The 20367-nt window shown below is 40.5% G+C and overlaps 1 protein-coding gene across 5 annotated transcripts; it reads right to left on the reverse strand.

Annotated features, from left to right (window-relative positions):
* Window positions 1-3923: 3923 nt before the first annotated feature.
* On the reverse strand, window positions 3924-16535 carry LOC111253121 (uncharacterized). 5 transcript variants are annotated; one of them, XM_086992222.1, is made up of 5 exons: window positions 16326-16535; window positions 7882-8489; window positions 6924-7175; window positions 6304-6771; window positions 3924-5285 (listed from the first exon to the last, which is right to left on the reverse strand). In XM_086992222.1, exons 2-5 carry the CDS (start codon window positions 8467-8469, stop codon window positions 5106-5108), a joined length of 1488 nt encoding a protein of 495 aa, XP_086848348.1. In that variant the 5' UTR covers window positions 8470-8489; window positions 16326-16535; the 3' UTR covers window positions 3924-5105. The 5 variants fall into 5 exon arrangements, with proteins under 5 accessions (XP_086848348.1, XP_086848346.1, XP_086848350.1 ...); XM_086992220.1 differs by lacking the exon at window positions 16326-16535 and adding an exon at window positions 16125-16303; XM_086992224.1 differs by lacking the exon at window positions 16326-16535 and adding an exon at window positions 15199-16059.
* Between the last annotated feature and the right edge of the window lie 3832 nt (window positions 16536-20367).

Raw genomic sequence — 20367 nt, forward strand, 5'->3', positions numbered from 1 at the left:
CAACAATCGACTTAGGCATAAATAATTCTGTTCAGGGGGATTTATTTTTTTTTACTGACTTCATTAGTAAAGGATATTTAACAACGACAATCTTTATATCTTTGTACGAAGTAAAGTACACAATATCTTTAAACGCAGTAACACCTCATATTTCCCAACAAGGTAGTCGTGTTTTAGTTCAGCAGGCCGCGACGTAACATGTAAAAAAAAAAAAAAAAATGAGTCCGTTCAATGAAAACGACTACTTCAATCTGTCTTAACGCATTACATATTAATTGCTTTGAATATATCCCTATGAAGTGCGTTATCAAAGGTGCGCATCGGTGGACTGAACATGTTATTAGGCGAATATCTAAGTGTTGTTAAAGAAAACACTCTGGTCAAATATGCATTAAACAGAAACAATTAATCGTGAATATAAACATATGCTGTGTGTTGATAGCGGACTAATAATAAATTGATGTGTTAAGTGGTATCTAATTGTGGCTTCAAAATTATCACCAGTCAATGTCGACATCGATCCAACTGCCCTAAATTCTACTACAAAGCCTACTTTTTCACCCTAGTTACCTAGACGCCCACAGGATTAATGAAATCGTCAAATTGCACGTTATGTAATTGGCTTAGACGTGTGAATTATTGTTAAATTCGGATAGAAATTTTTGATTTAGCAATTTGTCAAGCTTGTCTGAACAACTTGGTCAGATGTAGACCATAGTAGTCTCGCAAAGATATAGAAATTTATTATTGCCATACCTTTACGGAACGTAGTTTAGGATCATGCCAGACCATATGAGCTTACAAACTTAAAGGAATCCGATTATGGTTATGTTTTTTTACGATAACAATTAAAGCTGAGTAAAGTACCGCGAAATCGAGCATTTAACCTAATCACTCGTGTTCGGTGCTCAAGTGCTGTACCTGTCGCACCTGGACCTGTACCTTACCATCTTGCGTTTGGCTACTTACTCTTCGAAGCCATATGCCAACAATATGAAAAGTGCCGTACGGCGTAAGAAATTCGTTAAGAAGATAGCTTTTCTTCAAATACATTTCAAGGGCTACCTCTGATCAACGATATGTAACGATACATAGTATTTACGTATCTGTTCCACAAGTCATCTTCCTTGGAAACAGTGTAATTAGTTCCCTGCTCTTAGCGTCAAGTTCTCTTCAAGAATAGGCCCCTTCATCAATTATAGGTAACAAGGCACGTAGTAGTCTACAGTTTCTTTGCTTAGCCTTCAAGTTGTAGCGCTCGCCATTAATCCATGACGTGCCCAAATACCTTTTTATTGAGCGATAAAGCTCACTTTTTTATATTATGTCTCTATTCGTTGATAGGTATGTCGTGAAAAGTGTTCGGTTTTAAGAAAATTATCAATCAATACAGCGTAACATCTTTTTGACAATGTTATTTTCTGAGTTTTTATTCTGGCCGCTTCTCTGGAAATTCTAAATATCATTTAACTCATGCGCTGTTATTATTGTTATTCTGAACAATGTAAACACGGAATGGCCTTTTTCTTTTAGGGGGGTTCGAGGGCGAATGCGTTATGCAGACCAAATTTCGCCGCTGTGGTATTCGCCTGGCACTATGGAATTCTCTCTTATTAAGCTTGGGGGGCTTAAACCTTAAATTATAACTAGTTCGAGTATAAGATCACTTTGAACCACGAAACAACTGGGAAGAACGCGTATTAGTGAACGAAGAGTCCAAGAAATAACGCGTTGACTTCTCTCATTATGGTAGTCTCTGAGCTAATATCGATGTCTCTCAGGCCTGTATAACCCACAAGATTAACAATGCCGAGAACAACACGACATTGTCGGTTGTAAACACGGCCATGATTAGTGATCTCAAGCGGAAACAAGACCGACCCCCCGGGGGGTGATTTCAAAATGCTTTGAAATTCCAAAGTCGGCCTGGCGGCTGGCACCGTTACAGCATAAAGTGCAATATCACTGATACCGGTGAAATGTCATTACGTTATATACCGGTACGTAAATGTAACGGGATAATTGTTTAAAACAAGGGTCAATAAAACGTATGTATTTCAATGTTTTTTCATTTGTATTTGCGTTACTTATCTTTGACAGTATACGTAAGGTCATAATACTGCAGTAATCGGCTTAAACTAATTAAATGTCTTCGAGTTGTGCTATATTTATGCCTTATGTATCCGCTTCGCTCTGCATCCCTGTTGGCGTTCTGTAAGAACTCTTTTCGAATATTTTCTTTTTTTCAATTTTTTCCTTGCCTACCCGTTTGTGATTTGCTTTAGATTCGTTTGCAGTGCCAGCTGCACATTATGATTATTATTACTATTTCGTGCATTTAGCCTATGAGCCACATTGTATCCACTTGTGTCAGGCAGTATATATTCAAAGTGTTGTTATCTATGTGTTTACCTCAAATGATACCTTCACTTATTGCTCTTTAGCTGAGGAACTAGGAACTTACACTTCATTGTAGAAATGTGTGTAGACACATGCACCCGAGACGCATGTGTCCACGCCCGTTTCTACAGCTCTCTGCATCCTATCGAGACGATCGAATGCCTCCACAGTAGCTAGTCTATGTAAAAACGTTCGTTTTTATAAATTGCGACCTGTGAAAAAAATGTTATACATTTACAATTACGCTTGTAGCAACGTCTTCATTGTATGCTTTGTTTTGGTCGTATTTAGCTGATTTTTGATTTCCTCGCTGCTTCCTTCATAAAGTTATTATTCGTTTCATGACCTGAATTCTCAAATATTCACGAATATTTTTTGTATGTAATTGGATTTTTATATGGAGTGTGATGATACTGATTAGTTACGTCACAGCTTCAGCAAAGATCACATCAGTGCTCTTCCCCCGCGTCAAATGAAAATCGGCTGATTTCTACAGCAGTCTTGTCCCGTATGTTTGGCATTTCCTATAATTAATCTGTTTGCCCCGACTATTATATTGTTGACGAAAAATATAAGGCTAGATCTCGACTGTTTTATCTCTAATTTGTTATAATAATAATAAAATACTATTATGTGTTAATTTCTACCGGTCATTTGTAACCCGTTGCTTACATATACACGTCCAGCTACAGTTTCCATATGAGTAACAACTACAACTACGCCTGCTCATGGAGTATTACAGCTGTACTTAATCGTTCAGGTAATTGGGCAAAAATGCCTCTCCACTCTTCATCTCGGTCCCTTTTCCTCATTGTGCTCTATAATATATTTCTATCTATTGTACTGAACGTATTTTCTACGTTTAATCGAGGCTATCAAGTTAGGTATCTAGCCATCTGAATAACTCAATCAAATTTTTGAAGTTCCCTGTGTTGCAATTTGTTCTTCCTAGCCTGAATACCTACTTTTTGTCCACTTCTTTAATACGCTTTTCGAGGACCTATGGAAATCTACTAATAATACTCATAATGGTAGTTATAATCTCTTAATAACTTAATGAATGAGATGTCTGAGAACTGTCGTTAGGCATGGCTTGAGCCCCAGCACGAGACGGTATTGTAAGCTGCAAACGTCTTCATGCATTATGCAGCCTATCCTACATATAACTTGGTTCTTCAGTGCTGCAGAACTTTCACTCATCACCCCTAGACCCGGTATCCTTGACCCCTGATTCGAAGCTAATTCTAATTTACTTCAAATTCCGGTTTCGAACATAGATCACCTCACATGACCCTAGGTTCAATAGGCAAATTATAACCCTTTATTAGACGTTTCATGCTTTCGTAGAATTGGACCTTTTCGTATTCTTATTAAAATCTGCATTAGCTGGAGCGCCCCGTCAAAACGAATTCGCACACCCCAATGTCTTCTTGAATTACTCAGGTCCGATCTCCAAGATCATTTTATAAATCAATAATAGATATTTATATGCATAAAAAACTTAACAAGTATACTTTTTTCGAATGAAGTTTTTTTATTCAAGAAAGTTGGACAAGTGCAGCTACTAATAATACGTAATTCCTTTAGATTTCGTATGCTGTTACATACGGAATTATGTTAAAATAAGCCGAAAACGCATGCTATTTGTAATCGCCGCACTTGTTGGACGGTTACCCTCAAAGCTGTCTCTATTGTTAGCTGATTCCACAGCTAAGGGTCATTTTGGTTAGGTTGGTTTTGTGATTGTACATATATCGTCAATAATAAACACCCGAAATGTTCTTGCTATATAAATAACAATCTGTACTCCAACGATTGGTAATTACTATCCCGATAATGAAGATAAATTCCTGAATGAAGTGCTTTCTGCAATATCCACGCGCGCGTACTTTCTTATTATTTCTAAAATAGACAGTTGCGCCCAGACCTGTTGCAGTCTATTTTGCACGTGCATGTGCACGTAAGGGCCCGCTAGCTACTTTTTAGGAAATAACAATTAATATCATGCTTGAACTTTGGCTATGTCGTTTACGAGGCATAGTCATTTGTTGGAATAATGTGCATACATATGTATGTGGATTATAAGAGGCCAAACCTAGTATCGTTGATTCCGTACGTACGTTAACATTACAGCGGAACTCGCGTGCCATTGTTCATAAATAGAATACGAATGAAGCTCTTGTTCATAAATAGAATACGAATGAAGCTCAATCGACAATTCTGAAGAGTTGAATCGAATCTGCACGGCCGATCTTGCATCTAATTAGGTACATGATGGCTGCTACAATACCGCAAAGCTTGCTTTCTGTAATAATTATTTATTTGAATTTGCTTCGGCAAAATATGTTGCATCTGATCATTTTACAAAGGCAAGTCCTCAAAGTGTCCTTCGTTCCATTTAATGCTACTAGAAATGCGGCCACGTACCGATAAACCCAATAGATTCAATCAATGAGTACTGCTACATATGGCAATATAGAAATTGTATATTGCCCACTCTGCATTACCTACACTGCTGCCTATTTGACGCACCAACCTGGTAAGCTTCGAGTAGTACAACAATATGTTTGATCGCTTTGCTAAATAGTCATATAAATCAATACAGATTAGTTAGGGTTCTTGTTTGCTCCTTGTGGCAAGCAAATTGTATTATCTCGAGCTCCTAATATCTCTCCAGCCAGCTTCGTGTCTTAAATCGGTTTTTATCACAGACGGTTCTTGCCGACTAGTTGCATGACGAGAAGCACAGCAGATGGCGAGACGAGTACGCAGGATACCATCTCCTGTTTAGAGTTGTTTCCATCTAATTCTTCGGCGTCAGTCAGATCTACACGGACAAGGTCGTGAAATCCGGCTGCCTCAGGGGGGAACAAGACCCATTGTGCCTGTGAGAATGTTTACGCAGTGAAAAACTTAGTTAAACAAAACGACTCGCACACGTGAAGATTTCGGCTGTAACAGCCTTGCGGTCTGCTGACAAAAATGCTAGGCATAACGAAACTGTATGAGTAAGTTGGGAGTATTTAGTACCCCACAGGTTAGGTTGGATCAAACGGAAGTATTTCGCATGTTTTCTAGAGGTTACTCATGCGAACCAAGCAACAAGCGAACTTGCCTTTCGTGACAATAACGGCGGACGAGGGTGAAATAAAGTCTGAAGTTGTCTATTGATGATTATGTCCACTAAACGTTCGTTGTATTCGTCAAGAAATTAAGTAAACAAATGATGTGATAGCTTGCAGCGCGACCCATGAGTACATTAGGTCTAAGATTAACCTTGTTCGGGACCCCGGGCAAGCTGATATTGGATTTCGTTCCAGTTTGGAACACGTAATATTCAACTTACCATTATACGCAAGGGCGTACGGACTGAAATTTACTCTGCTACAGGCAACTTCTTATATACTGTCTAAACAGAAGCGTTGCTATGGATACAGAGTGTTCCTGTCGTCAATGGCGGCTTGCTTGCAATCATTATGTTGCCGAATTAGTTATCCTACGTCCCAGATGAATCCAGCTCCGTAGAGGACGAGGGCGTATGTTTTATTCTAATATGTCATTATAAAGTTCGAGAACTTGTCACTCCTCAACAAAATCTCTAGTCTACGAAACCCATTTCTACACTAAAATTTTCGAAGTTATATTCTTCTACAGCTGCAAACTTTACCGTGATCATACTTGCGATAGCGATAATAAAAACAATGTCTACATTTACGTTGGAAGAGGGTAGCTTTCCTTCTTTTATCTAGTGCTTAGAATATCGAAAAGTTTACTGTGATCAATAATGACGACATGAGCGATTATCGATGGTGGTAAACCGTAGTGATGACAAATCTGTTTGGCCATTTATCGAACGACAATAATATAGTTTTCATGCGCGTATTTGTCAAGACCGTTGCCTACCATTCGGTTGAGTCGTTGACGAATTTTCCATCTGGAGATTGCGACGAAACGATCGACGGTGGGATCCTCCAAAAGCCAACTACGCCACATTCTCCTCCATCTACCATTCCTATGGCTGCTAAAGGGAATCAACTTGACAAGGTTTCCCACAGCTTCAGAATTGGATTTTCCGCCTTCAAGTAAGCAGTCAGCATCAAACAGTAATGGCTCGAGCGGAGTTTTCTTTTTCAGTGTCTGAAGGTTTTTGGGGCACCTACGATAAACTGCCTCAGCTTCAAAAAGTTCCATCTCGTTGCAGAAACGACGAAGCAGCCGACCCCCTCCATCGTCAATTTGCCTAGTCTCTGCGGCTATGTCTTTACGATAATTTCGAAAGTGTGCATCAAAGTTGGCCTCGACATACAGCTGTAATCGAAGAGCATGGGCACCCGTCACACCGCAGACTGACGAAAGGCTCGTAGTCCCAACCTGCATGAAAGGTAGTCATGATGAAATGGAAAGCACTATTATATAAAGACCATATGTTTTGTGTCTAAGTTCTTCCTCAACTATGAGCGACCTATACGATCAAGGTTACGGTACAACTGTTAGTGGTGAGATGTCTTGATTGGTATACGTACTTGGCTGACTCTGCAACTGAACAATGGTGCCATAGGAATTCCATTCATTACAGGAAAATGTATGTCCAAACATGACGTAGGGTCGCCTGGGTCCGCTTCCAACTCTGGATTCAACCGCTGGACGGTGACGTAATTTGTCTGCAAAAACCGGTGTTTTCTACAAAGTAGATCCCGTTCTCGGCCTTGACCAAGCTCCGTTAACTTGTCGATTACGCCTTGGGTCAAGTTATTACGAAAGTTGATTGTAGGATTCTAAATGAAGAAATCAATTTAAAGCAAGATTTAAAAAAAAAAGAGCTATTACTACTTCCCTTTTATTACGACAAGCGAAAAATGTTTGCACAGCTAATAGTGTTGGTATAAAACTCACTGTAATTACGTGGGAATTGGGAACGTCCCAATCCGCTAGGAACTTTGCTTAGCCAACTTTTTGGCCAAGATTAGGATATAGTCGTAGCGAGGGAACCTCATTAGGAAACTATTTGCCAGACACGTACCAACTGAAACTAAGAGGGTAGGTCCAGATATTTCCTCTCCGTGTAGCATTTTGCGCCCAGAGCGCACAAACACTAATAAAGAAGTGTTTAATATACAGCGGCGTCGTGGCTGACTTAGGTTGGGTCTAAAATCTACGATGTAATCGCACGACGATGCTGGCCATTAATTTTCAAGCGCAAACGATGCCATCAGTCTCATACAGCAAATGATATTTCGGTAATCAGTTACCAATTGCCGTACATCAACTGCGGGATGCAAGCAAGCATCCTTCAATATCCAATACATCGACGTGGAACTCTCAGTTTACCTTGGTAACTTAACTTCACTTATTATTATTATTAGTATTATTGCTCTAATTTGGCCACAGGCCAGTGTGGAAACCTCTCAATAAACTTTACTCGAGATTTAGCGGGTTCAGAAGGAGATAAGGTAATCTAAATAGAAAGCAAACATGTACTACCTTGCGTTTGTATAGGCCGATATCGTAAACATATCTTCTCCTGAGCACCCCAGCGGGCAGCTTCGAGGGGTCATCCTCGTATTGCTCATATGATGCCTGTAAAATCGTCCGTTCAATTGTAAACAACGGGTCATGGATGCGAATCCAACTTTCGTAGGCGTTTTCGTAATCATCGCTGGAAGAACCGTTTTTCTCTTCGTCGGTCAATTCCTTGCGTCGCTTTGAGGACGTTTCATCTACTTTACCCTTTGGAAAGCGCACTTCTTTTTTCTCCGGGTTACGTTCGCGCCACGCTTTCTGTCGGTGATGATGAAGTTTTCGAAAATGATGCGAAAACCAATCCGAAATATAGGGGTCACCGTCAAGGACAGATACATCTTTGAGTACTTCGTCCCAACGGCCAAACGCATATTCTTCGAGATGGGCGACCCAAAGCGAGTCATCGCGGCGGATGAGCTCGAACAACTCACGTGAAACTGAGGCGAGACGAAGGAGGTCACCCGGTGACAAAAAGCTAACGATTCGTCGGAACGGAAGTTCTGGTAGACTGTTTAAGGCAAAACATGCGCTCTCAGCTGATTCACTCATAGCTTCTATATTCCTGAAAACTAAAAGGTTGATGATTATATAATCTCGCATCAATATATATATATATATATATTATAACAATTAGTTTTGCTTCAGAGACTCTTAGACTTGCGTCTCATTGAAAAGATTACCTTTTGAAGACACTAAACTTCAAGAAAGCTATCTTCTAATGCTAATACTGCCCTGCTAAAAATACGATTTAGATACTTCTTATCTCTCAAACTAGCGCCTTACAACAAAACTAACAACCAAAACTCCCAATAATAAATTGATCTACAGTCTGCTTATAGTGTTGAATAAATCAATGCAAATACACAGTGAAAATATCTCTATAATTATAAGAAGATTTAGTTATCTGTACTTGATGAGCCCTCCTTTTTCGAGTACAGTTCAACAAAGCCCATTATCCTTTAAGTCGTTAGGTCATATACCGTAGGCGTATACTTTATACATCCCTAGGAGCCGACATTAGTATTTGGTTTCTGGCAGGCTACGCCTGTACTCCACGTGCGCATATAGTAACGCGTATAGCGCAATTCCGCTACAATCCCATGCTACAATAGATCTCTCCTTATATTCGAATTTCCACACGTGCCCCTCCAAACGTCCTTATTGGTGTTGGGGTTATACCACAAAGTTAGCTCTCTACTGTTGTCATCGACCGCGAGCGTCGACCGATAGCCAAAGCATTTTTCAGCGGAATCGGCGTGTTCCTGGCCGTGGTCGAGGCATTGACCCCAAGGTTTATCTCCCTTAACGTCAAACAGTGGATGGTGGCCTTGGGACACGTGCCTGGGCGAGAGGGTTGGCCTGCGCAAAGTGGCCAAGGCTGGCAAACTAGGCCCCATGTAAAGCAACATTTAGCCCCAAGCGAGCAGTCGCACCTAGCTAGGTTGCTGGATCCACGTGTCAGATCGCCCTTTCTCTCAGTGAAGCCGCCAACACCGCAGCCGCTGCTACAGCGTCGCTAGCATCGGCTGATACACTCTCAGGGTACTCGCCGTCGTCGCTTCACCGCTGCGCGCCTGCGCTTGAATGCCTCAGTGCGGAAGAGTCCTTGTCTGCTCTGAGGGCCGCCTCCATCACCACAATCTGCGTTTGCCCCCCTAAAACCATTTCTGGTTCCCGTTGGTAGCGATAACCGGCGTTGTCATCGACTTAATCTGCAGTCATTTCAAGTCGAACGAGAAGACTATAAATAAAGGGTAAACGCCATTCCTTCGAATGGTTTGGTCGCAGGTTATGGTACGCTGTACTTTGATATAATGATCATTCCTAAGATAAATAGTGACAGTTTCGTTGAGCTTTCAGCTTCACTGTTCATAAAAACTACTTAGCTCTAGTGGATTATGTAGAAATGCAGGATCAGACCCACGCGCTGCCTATTTGAAAATAGCGTGGAACATATCTTTTACCGCCTGCGTTCTTTTCCAGACACTTTACTTCTGGTATCAATTGGAAAATCGTATTTATAATTGATCGCAGAATATGTTAATGAAATCACTAATTAGAGAAAATGCTTTTGTAACATAAGCTCAATTTTAATTCTATATGTGGGAGGCTCGCGAGACGCGTGACCTCCCATTTCAATACCTCGATCGAACTCTGTGATGATCTTTCGTCACCTTACGGAATGTTCAACTGCGTTCTAAACTGCTGAGTCTCCGTATTTATTATTGGTACAACATTTTATTTGGTACAACATTAAATCGCACACCCTTTCAACATATATATTCATAACGGAACCCTTTTACCCGATCCGCAGCTTATGAAGAATCTTTCAATCTAATGGGCGTATATCGTATTTAAATGATATTTTTAAACGCCTGTTTCAGTCCTGTTTTATCAACAAGACGTCGCTTGCTTTCAATCCTTTTACGTGCATATGACAGACCTCTTCAGTCGGATGAAGCACTTCGTGCTTTGTGATCATTTGGCCAGCTACGATGAGTATCTCATCATGCCTTAATAATGCTGGACGATTACTATTCTAAGGATTCATGCCATTTCTCTGATTACTTGCTAGCATCTTGTCTTAGCAGGACCAGAACAATCGCTAATAACGGCGATGTTCCTCATGCGTTAACGCCAGTGTTAATTAATAATAACAATAACGAATAATATCTGACGCATCCAGTCGTTAATATTTTACTTCTGATGGTTAAACCGTTAGGCACTTGATGAAACAGTGCGTCTACGTATGGATTCGAACCTAGACCACATCGCGTGTACCTGCGTCTAACAGGCAAACACGTTACCCCCTCTATAACTACGGGTTTAACAATCCATTGGTGAAATAGTATGGAATCGATATATGCATAGTATCCAGTCGAATCTGAACAGATCTCGTTCCTGTAATTCAATTTCGTCGTGTCGTGTTTTTACAAGGGAGATCAGAATATAATCAAAAGGTTTAGGTTTAAAACGCTTAGAAGCTGTCCTTGATATTTTTACAGCTTTTATACAGAAACGAACAGCCTCCTTACACCGAAGAAGAGCAATTGTCAATTCAGTCATTCAAATAAGCTCATTCTTAATACAATATATTATGCAGTTTTTTTTTAAGACTTCTCTCTTCATTTGGCATTTGTTTGGATTTTTGGTCGTTTTGAACCCTTGCATTTTTGGAATCATCCCAAAGTTTTATTATTCCCCAAATATATTTTTCGTATATAGCACATCAACCATTAAGAAGGAAATAAGAATAGAATATATTAAGGAATTAATAACGACTAGTTGAGGTTTCTAATTGAAGATATAATCGCAGTATATGGCGGTTATATTGAAGAGACGTGACGACTAACAATGACGCTTCTAGTGTACGTAAAAAGATCGTTGAAGTATACGATAATATATATAAGTGTTTGTTTAGATACAAACCTAAAAATCTAAAATATATATATATATATATATATCCATGATGAGTTATTCTACATATTGCTTATTCTTAAATTTAACTAATAGGTGTTCAGATATTTTTTGGGAAAGATAAGGTTCAAATGTATCTCCGACCTGACTAAGGCCATAGGCAAGACTACGCTACCATTTCTATTAAAACTGGACACGAGTTTCTGTCTATCTCGTAACTCGTAACATTAATGTACGTATAATAGTTGATATGTTACAGCACTTTCTGTGTCTCGTCTACTGAGATGAGTTTCCGCATAGCGGAAAAAGTGTGCGACAGAGAGAGACCAGTCTAGCCTAGAATACATTCACATGGAATCCTCGAGGCAAGAGCTTCCAAGATATCTGTTTCCTACGGTGATTTTTGTTTGTCTTCTGAACTTTGTCGGTAGGACGAAGGAACTCAGCTTAACGCAGCAGAGCAATTTACCAAACGAATCGTCAACGGCCCGAACTGGCAAGCACAGGTATTTATTGTTACATTAAGAAGTCTGATAATACAAACACGAGTAATGATGACAACACAGAAACGTTGCGGTTGCATTGCAAAACGCGGAAGCGGAGACCTCCGCTACAGACGAACGTTTCTTCGTATACCAATTATTAAGGTTAGCAGGTGTCAATCCTGTTCTCCTCGTGTCCTTCAGAACCTTGCTGGTATATACTGGTAATGAACTTCTGTGTGAGCATAGACGTAGGTTGGTCACAGAGCATACAAAATGGTAAGTTGTCTCTTTGATAAACAACTGGATTTCCCTTAACCTAAGAAACAGTATTTTTTTTTCCAAAAGATACGAAAATATGTATTCTGCTTTTAAGTGAAACCGATAATAAAAATTGGTTTTCGCGAAATTATAATCTCGACATACGAATAAGAGAAACAACAACAAACTCTATTAGATTAATCTATCTTTACGTGCAGAAATCTGTCCGTGTTCACATGCTTATAGAATAATTTTATTATATTTTTCATTATAATGTAGTCAGTAATGATGAATCATCAATCAGCGGTTTCAATCCAGATAAATTAGTGATGCCTGCAGCTTTCGCCCTTTAAACAGGCCGTATGACCACTGATTGACATCACCAATATATTATAGGTCCTTGACTACGTTTCAATACGCTTTTAGTTCGGCGGCTGTAATGTCTTTTTATTCTTGCTAAAGGCCTTTAAGGACATTAATGTACTATGTACTAGGCTGCTACAAGGGAGTACTGAAATTGCATAACTTGTGAGCTACGCGTTGCATGTAGAAATTGGCTGATAAATACTCCTGAAAACTTCTGGGTGAAAAGCAGTGGAGTTCAGTCTGAAAAAAATCAGTTCTTGAAAATCAGTGCTTAACAGTGAAAGTTTTGTTCTTCAAAAGCCACAGCGTTCGAATAATTCATGAAGATATCAGGCAAGAAACCCTTAAGCGAAAGTACAGCACATGAATGGTACAAACGTTTCAAGAACGAAGATTGAAGACTAGCGAAGAGGTAACCAGATATCGGGATCCGAAGGTTAGAAACACATCACCGAATCGAGAGGGTTTTCACAGGAGCAGGGTCTGCAGTTTAAGAGCTCTGCCGTCTCATTTCATATGTAGCGTGGTACAGCATTACAACCCAAACACTGAAAATGCGGGAACTTAGCTAAAAAAAAAAAGGGTCCTCTGTGAATTGATTCCAAGCCAGTTAGAAATTCGTGTGGCGTATTTTAAGCGCAATATTCGGAACTTTAATCAACAAAAAACCCGCCTGAAGCACACGATCCCCATATGTGACATATGCCTCATCCTGAATCGACAGCCGGAGAACACCAGGATGGCGTCGCTCTAAACAAAAGTTCGGTGACAGATGAGTAGGACTAGAGCTAAGGTAATGGACGTGGTTACAATGGAGATCGAGGGGTGTTCAGTACCAGTACTATGAGATACTCGCTGAAGCTGCAGCTCGCTGACTCGAATCGACAGACTTATGGGCCGTTGACACAGCAACCGAAAGTCTGTGTTACGTGATGATAACGCTAGACTTCATCGCTATGCCCCAATAACTTCTTAGATTAAGCAAAAAATCATCCAGCGCACCTTCAACTCGCTTATTATTCCGATTTAAATCCGTACGGGACTTCCCATGCCCTAACAAGGGTAACTGGTGGGCAAGCACATCCGGTCATCGATTTACCTCGAGAAGATATAGAGAAGTTACATATGGGAACGCGAATGGTTGGTACATGGCTGTTTGGAAACTGCCAGAATACTCGTGGATGGCCTTGTATTTTAGGAGCTTCGAAACTTCCGACAAAAGGTATAACCTAACTAGCCGCTTTACACGTGCGAGGTATCTCAACTTATGTATGAAAATATACGAGAACCTAACTGCCAATAGCCGACCTTCATATAACTATCTTCCATATCTGCCGAATGCATAAATTACCTTTTGCATTGTCGGCTCCGGCTTATTCATTTATCATCACTTATCATTCAACGAGTAAGCCAATACATATATATACAGATATATGTGAGTTAATGGCTAAATCTTCGTTATTTCGCAGTAACAATGTAATGAATTGTGCTTGAATAGATTACAGTTAGAACGTGTTGATCAATACGAGTAGACTGGGGTGTGGCTTTTCACAGCCGAACTCATATACCATCATCGTGTCTATCCATTAGGGAGTATAGCCAATTGTAATACTGTCTAGCTATGATACAAGGTAACATACTCAAATACAGGCCGAACAGGTATAACTTCAACATAGCGAGCCTAGAAATAAACTCAACGATTAGACAAGATACAAGAAGCAACTGCAAAATTAAGAACATTGAACAATTTAACATTAGTAAATTCCACATAATTCTTTTTCTATAGAAGACCAGCTGCGGCGAAACTTCAACAAAACGAAAAACGTGAGCAAAAGGAATTTCGTGCTAGCGCAAATTATAGTAAGTTTATCGCAAAACAAAATGCGCAATAGGGCGGTAAGGACACGACAAGTTCCTCTATACAATAGCACGTTCGAAGCAAAGTATGTTTTATGCATCCTTACAAATACATATCTCTCTGGGACATTGTTACAGCAAATGAACACCTCACGTTCACCCGGATGTCGCTAATATTCGTAGACCCACACGCCGGCAATGGTATAAATGCGAAGCCTATCATTGCCAACATCGTTCTCTGCCTGTTTTTCCTAAAGAGTAAGGCAGATTCCCGAATAAACGTTTCGAGTTCCCTTATACATCCGGTTCTGCTGTAGAGGGCTGGCCTCTCGCATCACAAAATGAAGTGCGTCTACGTCTGCTGTCCAATCCAGACTATCTTGCGTGCCCCCAGATTTACCTGGGTGAACACTGCGTCATCACGGCGGCAAGGTGTAGGTTTCCCGGTGCAAGAGAACTGCTACTGCCACTTTTTCTATGAACTATAACTACGACAATTTGCGTGCATTCGTGTACTGCTGCCACGGTCGATTTCCAACGTCCGTCAGCGGCCACTATGGCTAACTTGGAAATGCGACCGTCCTCTTAAGAAATTATAGAAAGACATTACTGCGTCGCTAATTCGACAGCAACAGCGAATGTAGATGTTGTCGGCTTTCCACACGTTGCATAGGCCCGCGGACATGGCGGCGTAAACCGATCGGGGAAGTAAAGTAGCTGCTGAGCGTTGGTTAGCCTTTAGGAAAACAGACTGGCTGGCTAGGTAGGGGCAGAGGTGCAAGGCCAGTCACGGAGGCTATGCTGGCCGCCAGAGGCGTGTAGCTCAGGCTGAAGCGTTGGTTAGATAGACAAATCATAAGTAAACGGAATTCAGGATGCAATAAGGACATCTTACCGGTAACTAGATCGTAGCTTTGTGGAAGCACAGAGGAACGGAACAGCTTGGCTAGGTGCTGCAAGAACTTTTCTCTTTTGGAGAAGACTGAGCGTTTATGGACCTACCGTACCTTCTTTGAAGATGCAGACGAGGCAAAGACAAGTGCACTTTCAAAATCTCTTGCTTTGAGTGATGATATCATACTAGCGGCCAATAGGCTTTAAGCAATTTCTCTGAAGTTATTTGTTGCGAACACCGGAAAGTTATATTCTATAAGTCGCCTGCTTCTCGATTCCACAGACGATGAACCGATACGAACGAACCCCCGAAAAATCGTTCTGACCATGAGATTCTCTATATTCGTGGCAGATTTCTCACTACATTCATAGTCGTTTGACTTTAATCCATGTGCCGGCGGACCCAAAGCAGCCCTTGGATGCAAAGCCCACTTTGGTTCTTCCATCCACGGAGGCGGGCCCTCTATCCTATCGTCATATTCTTCCGTTTTTCGTTCTCAGACACCGCCTACGAAGTTTGCTCGCATTGGCCAAAGTCTAAACAGGTGTGCAAAGATTTGGCGAGAGTCGTACAAGCGCGCCTGCTTCCTGGCGAGGGCTGAAAAACCGGCCGGCGTCCCTTACTCCGGTATGCACAAGTCAACTAGGCGCTAGCGATCTCTATGCACAGCATTGAACCTGTCAGTGCAATTTAAGCAGAACTTGAAGGTGCATAAAGCACCTACTGAAAGCGACCAATAACGGCGATCTTTGAGCGGGAGCCCAGTCCCGATATATGTCGCAACAAAACCTGCTATCAAACAGGTTGAAATCATGTTGCAAATAGCTGTGGCCGGGCGTCAGCTAGAATAAAAAGGGCTTTCTATTACTGATCAATTAGGATAAGAACAAAATAATAGAATCAACACGACACCTCGTCGTACTAACCATGGAAGATATCCAAAAGAAAATCGGCATCACACAAACATAAACAGGTCGGCAGAATACTTGTTAATAGGGTCATCCCGCCCTTCCCTTGACAGAAGAGTGAGCATTCCCTAGATATTTGTCTGCAACTGTCAGACGATCTTCCAGTACATTTTTCCATGTATGGCCATATTCATGTGAACGTAAACCATATCCACCTACCATTGCCGTGTATCCAAGGGTGACGCAGGCTACGGTTTTGCTGCACCAGCACAGATACCCAAAAGCTGTGGCTGGCTCGCTTTTAATTAAGGAGAGGGTCGCATTACAAGCGAAATCTAGCTGGTCTGGTCTCCCGGTCGTGCAAGCCTACAAACAGGCTCTACAAGGCCAGCCACGTCATAGGCGAGTCTAAGATATAATTTGCCATACGCCTGTCTAGCACAGCACAACGTTGGAAAAGAACGACTCTACGCCGTCAGTACTGAGTAAGATTATATACATATAAGAAGGAAGTGGAGTTATTTGTCTCGAGAGAAGAATATTGTGGGGTGATCCTATAACATGGTTTGGTTTTGAAGTCTCTGCGTTTGTTTATTAAATCTCATCGCCGTTAGAGCTTCTCGGTGTCAGTCAGCGTTCCAGTTCAGTCGTTCGCTCGTAATGTTATACTTCGAGTTTGAAGTAGAACGCTTCTCTATGACACACATGACATTTTCAATCAGTCGTCTTTATATTATTTGTTATCATTATTATATTAAGCTAATGATCTATTTAAATTGTTGGGATGTTGATCGCTAATCAAATGCACGCCATGGCATTTGTTTAGATTTAGAATCCAAACTATATAATTAGAATAACTTGGCAATGTATAAGATGGATGGTGTGTTAATTACAAGATAGCCACTTAGAGCCTTGGACTACGTTATCAATTGGTGATCTGAGCAAGAGAAGGAGAGGGAGTAATGCTGTTATTGACTAGGGATATATACGTATGTACATACATACATACAGGCAAACTTTAATTAGATGCTTGTCATAGTGGGTATGCGTAAGAAAAAGCCAATTTCTTACACACCATAAACGCATCACACTGCGGCATCTTTGAAGTTTGAATAACGATCAGCTGTTATCGCTGGACGAACGTTCACTAAGGTAGAAACACGCCCTTTTATGTTTGGAATAGACGATCTACGTTACCTCCAGTTTTTATATGGTATCTGGAACATCTGAGGCGGCGATTCTCAATGAGAGTTTCGATTTAAATGACTTGAAAAATCTACCAAAATGGCTCGACAGACCATTTATGATACGCCAAAGTTTTTGGCATATGAAATTTATATGTATATATATATATTTATATATGGAACATTTATAATACATAAAAAAATATCAGTTGTTGTCTAGGTGCCGTCTTGGAACCAACTCGTAGGAGAAAAAATACCGTACTTAGATGCATTCTGTATTGAACACGTGTTGGATAATGATCGAAAAAGTATTCACCGTTTTTAAGCTAACATTGAAGCAGCTACTTTTTATACTTAAATGTTACTAAATTTACTGTGCTACGCTGTTTTTATTAATGATCTCTGGCCATTTTTTTTTTTTTGTAACACTAAAAGCCTATCACTGTGGAGTTTGTTTTTTAGGCGACACATTATTTATTAGAACAACATTAAGGAAGTCCTGCAGACACCGCAACAGATGATAGCTTGATGGTGCAAGAAGTGCGCTGCGTTGTTATGATGGAAACCAACGACCTTTCTGATCACTAGTTCCAGATTATTCTCTTCAATGACTTTTTTTCTAGATTTTCTAATTGTTGATAGTAACGGTCCGGATCGATCGTTCTGCCGGATGACGGCGTCTCCTTTCCGGTCGCATCAAACACATAGCATCACCTGCCTAAACGTCAGTCCCCGGTTTCGTTGTAGAATATAGAGCCTTTTCTAGCTTTTTCTAAAAGCGACATTATTGTCGTATGTGATATTTTTCATCACCCGTGATCAGTCGCTTTAAAAATCGCTTGATTCCATTTCTGTAGAGCTTCGAATTGGGTCAATACGTTTGTGTCAATTCGTACGTTACCTAACCATCGAACGTAAAACCGTATGCTAGTCAATGCTAAGTTTCTTGGTTATCTTATGGCTACGCAGATATCGGTTTTCCTCTATGTCTTCTTTTTCATCTTCCTTCACTTGTCGATCACTACAAAAAGCATTTTTCTCATCGAAATTTTCAGAGCCAAAGAAACAGAACCGTCTCTAGGCCGCATCTTTTCCAAAAAAGCGCAATTTTTTATAGGTTTGGACGATTTTTGAGAAAATTGTAACGTAGATAATCTTAGCGGGAAGTTACTTATCTTCAAGACACTTCGTCTCAATTGTGGATAAAAATTGCACATCTACTACTGTCGAATCTATGCTTCTAAGTGAGACCACTGCCGACCCAACGCGAGCCATTTAGGGGAAGATGTTGCTTCATAAGACGTATACGAGGCTACGAATGCCGCCTGTCAAGCAGCTAGATTATCCTTGAACGGGTTTCTTGGCCCAATCCAATGAGACTTGGCGTATGCGTTGGGTTTTCTCATTTTAGGAAGTTTTTCACTGTTTAAATTGTACATTGAAATGGACCTTCCAGAAAACAATACTCCGCAGATATTTTTACGCAAAAGCACATAAACAAAAGTACGAAATGACATCAAAATTTTTTTGATGCTGTTTCGGACAGTACTTCTTGCAAACCATTTATTAGCCAGATCGTCTAGCGTAGTAGTTCATTGATCTTCTTCTATAGGGCTCACGTATTTTACCGGCTTTAAAAGGATTACGTCAAGTACAGGGGGAGGAAGCGTAGTATGTACAAATGAATTAGCCACAAGCACTGTTCGGAGAACTTGCTCCAGATGTGGCCACTAGTGCCACATATATAAGTAAAATAAGACACAGAGACTTATCTGAAACGTGAATCAATTTAATGTGAATGTATATCCGTATAGCAGAAATCCTAGAACTAATACAAGTGGTTCTCCTTTTTCTGCATCAGTTGGAAGATAATGAAGTTATTTTCACTAGAAGAGCTTTTTTGGCATATGCACATGGATCATTTCTTATCGACTTATATATGACAATATCCAACCATGGGCCGCCCCTAAAGCCTTTGCTAACGCTCATTGTTTTCCAGCTTTCCCAGCGCTCAAAGGTGGACAGGCTAGTCGCGAGCGTTCTTGCTGTAGGCGGTGCTCTATATGAGAAAACCATATACTGCAGCACAATCTGAGTACTAATTGTATTACGCTTTACAGTACTTTATTAATCCTTATATCTGAAAGTAATCTAAGGAGCTCTTAACGAATCGTATACATGTAAATTTGTGATTTGCATAATATAATAAATTATGGCTAGTTTATAATCAATGGCTTGTTTGAGGCAATCGACAGTAGAATACGTTATGCCACCTATCGTCCTTTTTAAGGCATGAATACGAATCATATGAAATTCGGGACAATGTGGAGACTGATGCTATCGCTCAATTCGGTTGTGTTTAATTTAGGTTGCAATTGAAGCGTGGCGATGAACTCGTTCGTTATCACTGTCGTTTAGCACGTCATATACCCATAACCGACTACAAAAGTTCGAAATGTTAGACAGATACCACTGACCCCTTCCAATTTTTGGAGTAACAAAATGCAAAAAAAAAAAGCAAATGCTCCTGATGCTTATTGTAAGAATGGGCATTAGCTTGCACCCGGATCTGCTCGGCATTGCCACAGAAGTTATCCATATTAAATCAGCAGGGGATGCATCGTCTATGCTCCATTTTTTAAGAGCTTCCGTGATCACAAAAACGTGTTCCTCCTGAGGCTCTGAGATGTAGACACCTCCTCTGTGATTTTCAGTCTCCCGATTTCCATTTTGAAATCGGGTGCTCTATTAGTATACTGTTTTATTTATTATATTAAAAGCCTTTTTGTCTAAAGGTTCCATCAGCCATCGACGAGTTACAACAGCGCTGTCAGTTTTTTCGGCTAAGCTATTGATAATCACTATGCATCTTCCAAAAAATAAAAATTATAAGGTAAATAAAAGTAGATCGGAAGCAGACCGACGCACATGGCTCAGGTCTTGAATTATAATTGAGTTGAATGGAGATTACACAGAAAAAACACGACCGCCAGGGGTGATTAGCATGTGCCAAAATCATGTTGAATTCTCGTTTTTCTTCAGGTGGTTTTAGAAACAAGGCATGATAAAAAAATTCC

This window comes from Varroa destructor, unplaced genomic scaffold (assembly GCF_002443255.2).
Source record: "Varroa destructor unplaced genomic scaffold, Vdes_3.0 BEIS01000006.1, whole genome shotgun sequence".
In the NCBI taxonomy this organism is placed as follows: domain Eukaryota; kingdom Metazoa; phylum Arthropoda; class Arachnida; order Mesostigmata; family Varroidae; genus Varroa; species Varroa destructor.

Coding starts and splice junctions, on each gene's coding strand:
- LOC111253121 (XM_086992220.1), bottom strand. CDS start 16,284: ATGGAAAAATGTACTGGAAGATCGTCTGACAGTTGCAGACAAATATCT. Junction 8,490..16,124: donor TCTTTTGGATATCTTCCATG/GTTAGTACGACG, acceptor TCAACCTTTTAG/TTTTCAGGAATATAGAAGCT. Junction 5,286..6,303: donor GTCAACGACTCAACCGAATG/GTAGGCAACGGT, acceptor ACATTCTCACAG/GCACAATGGGTCTTGTTCCC.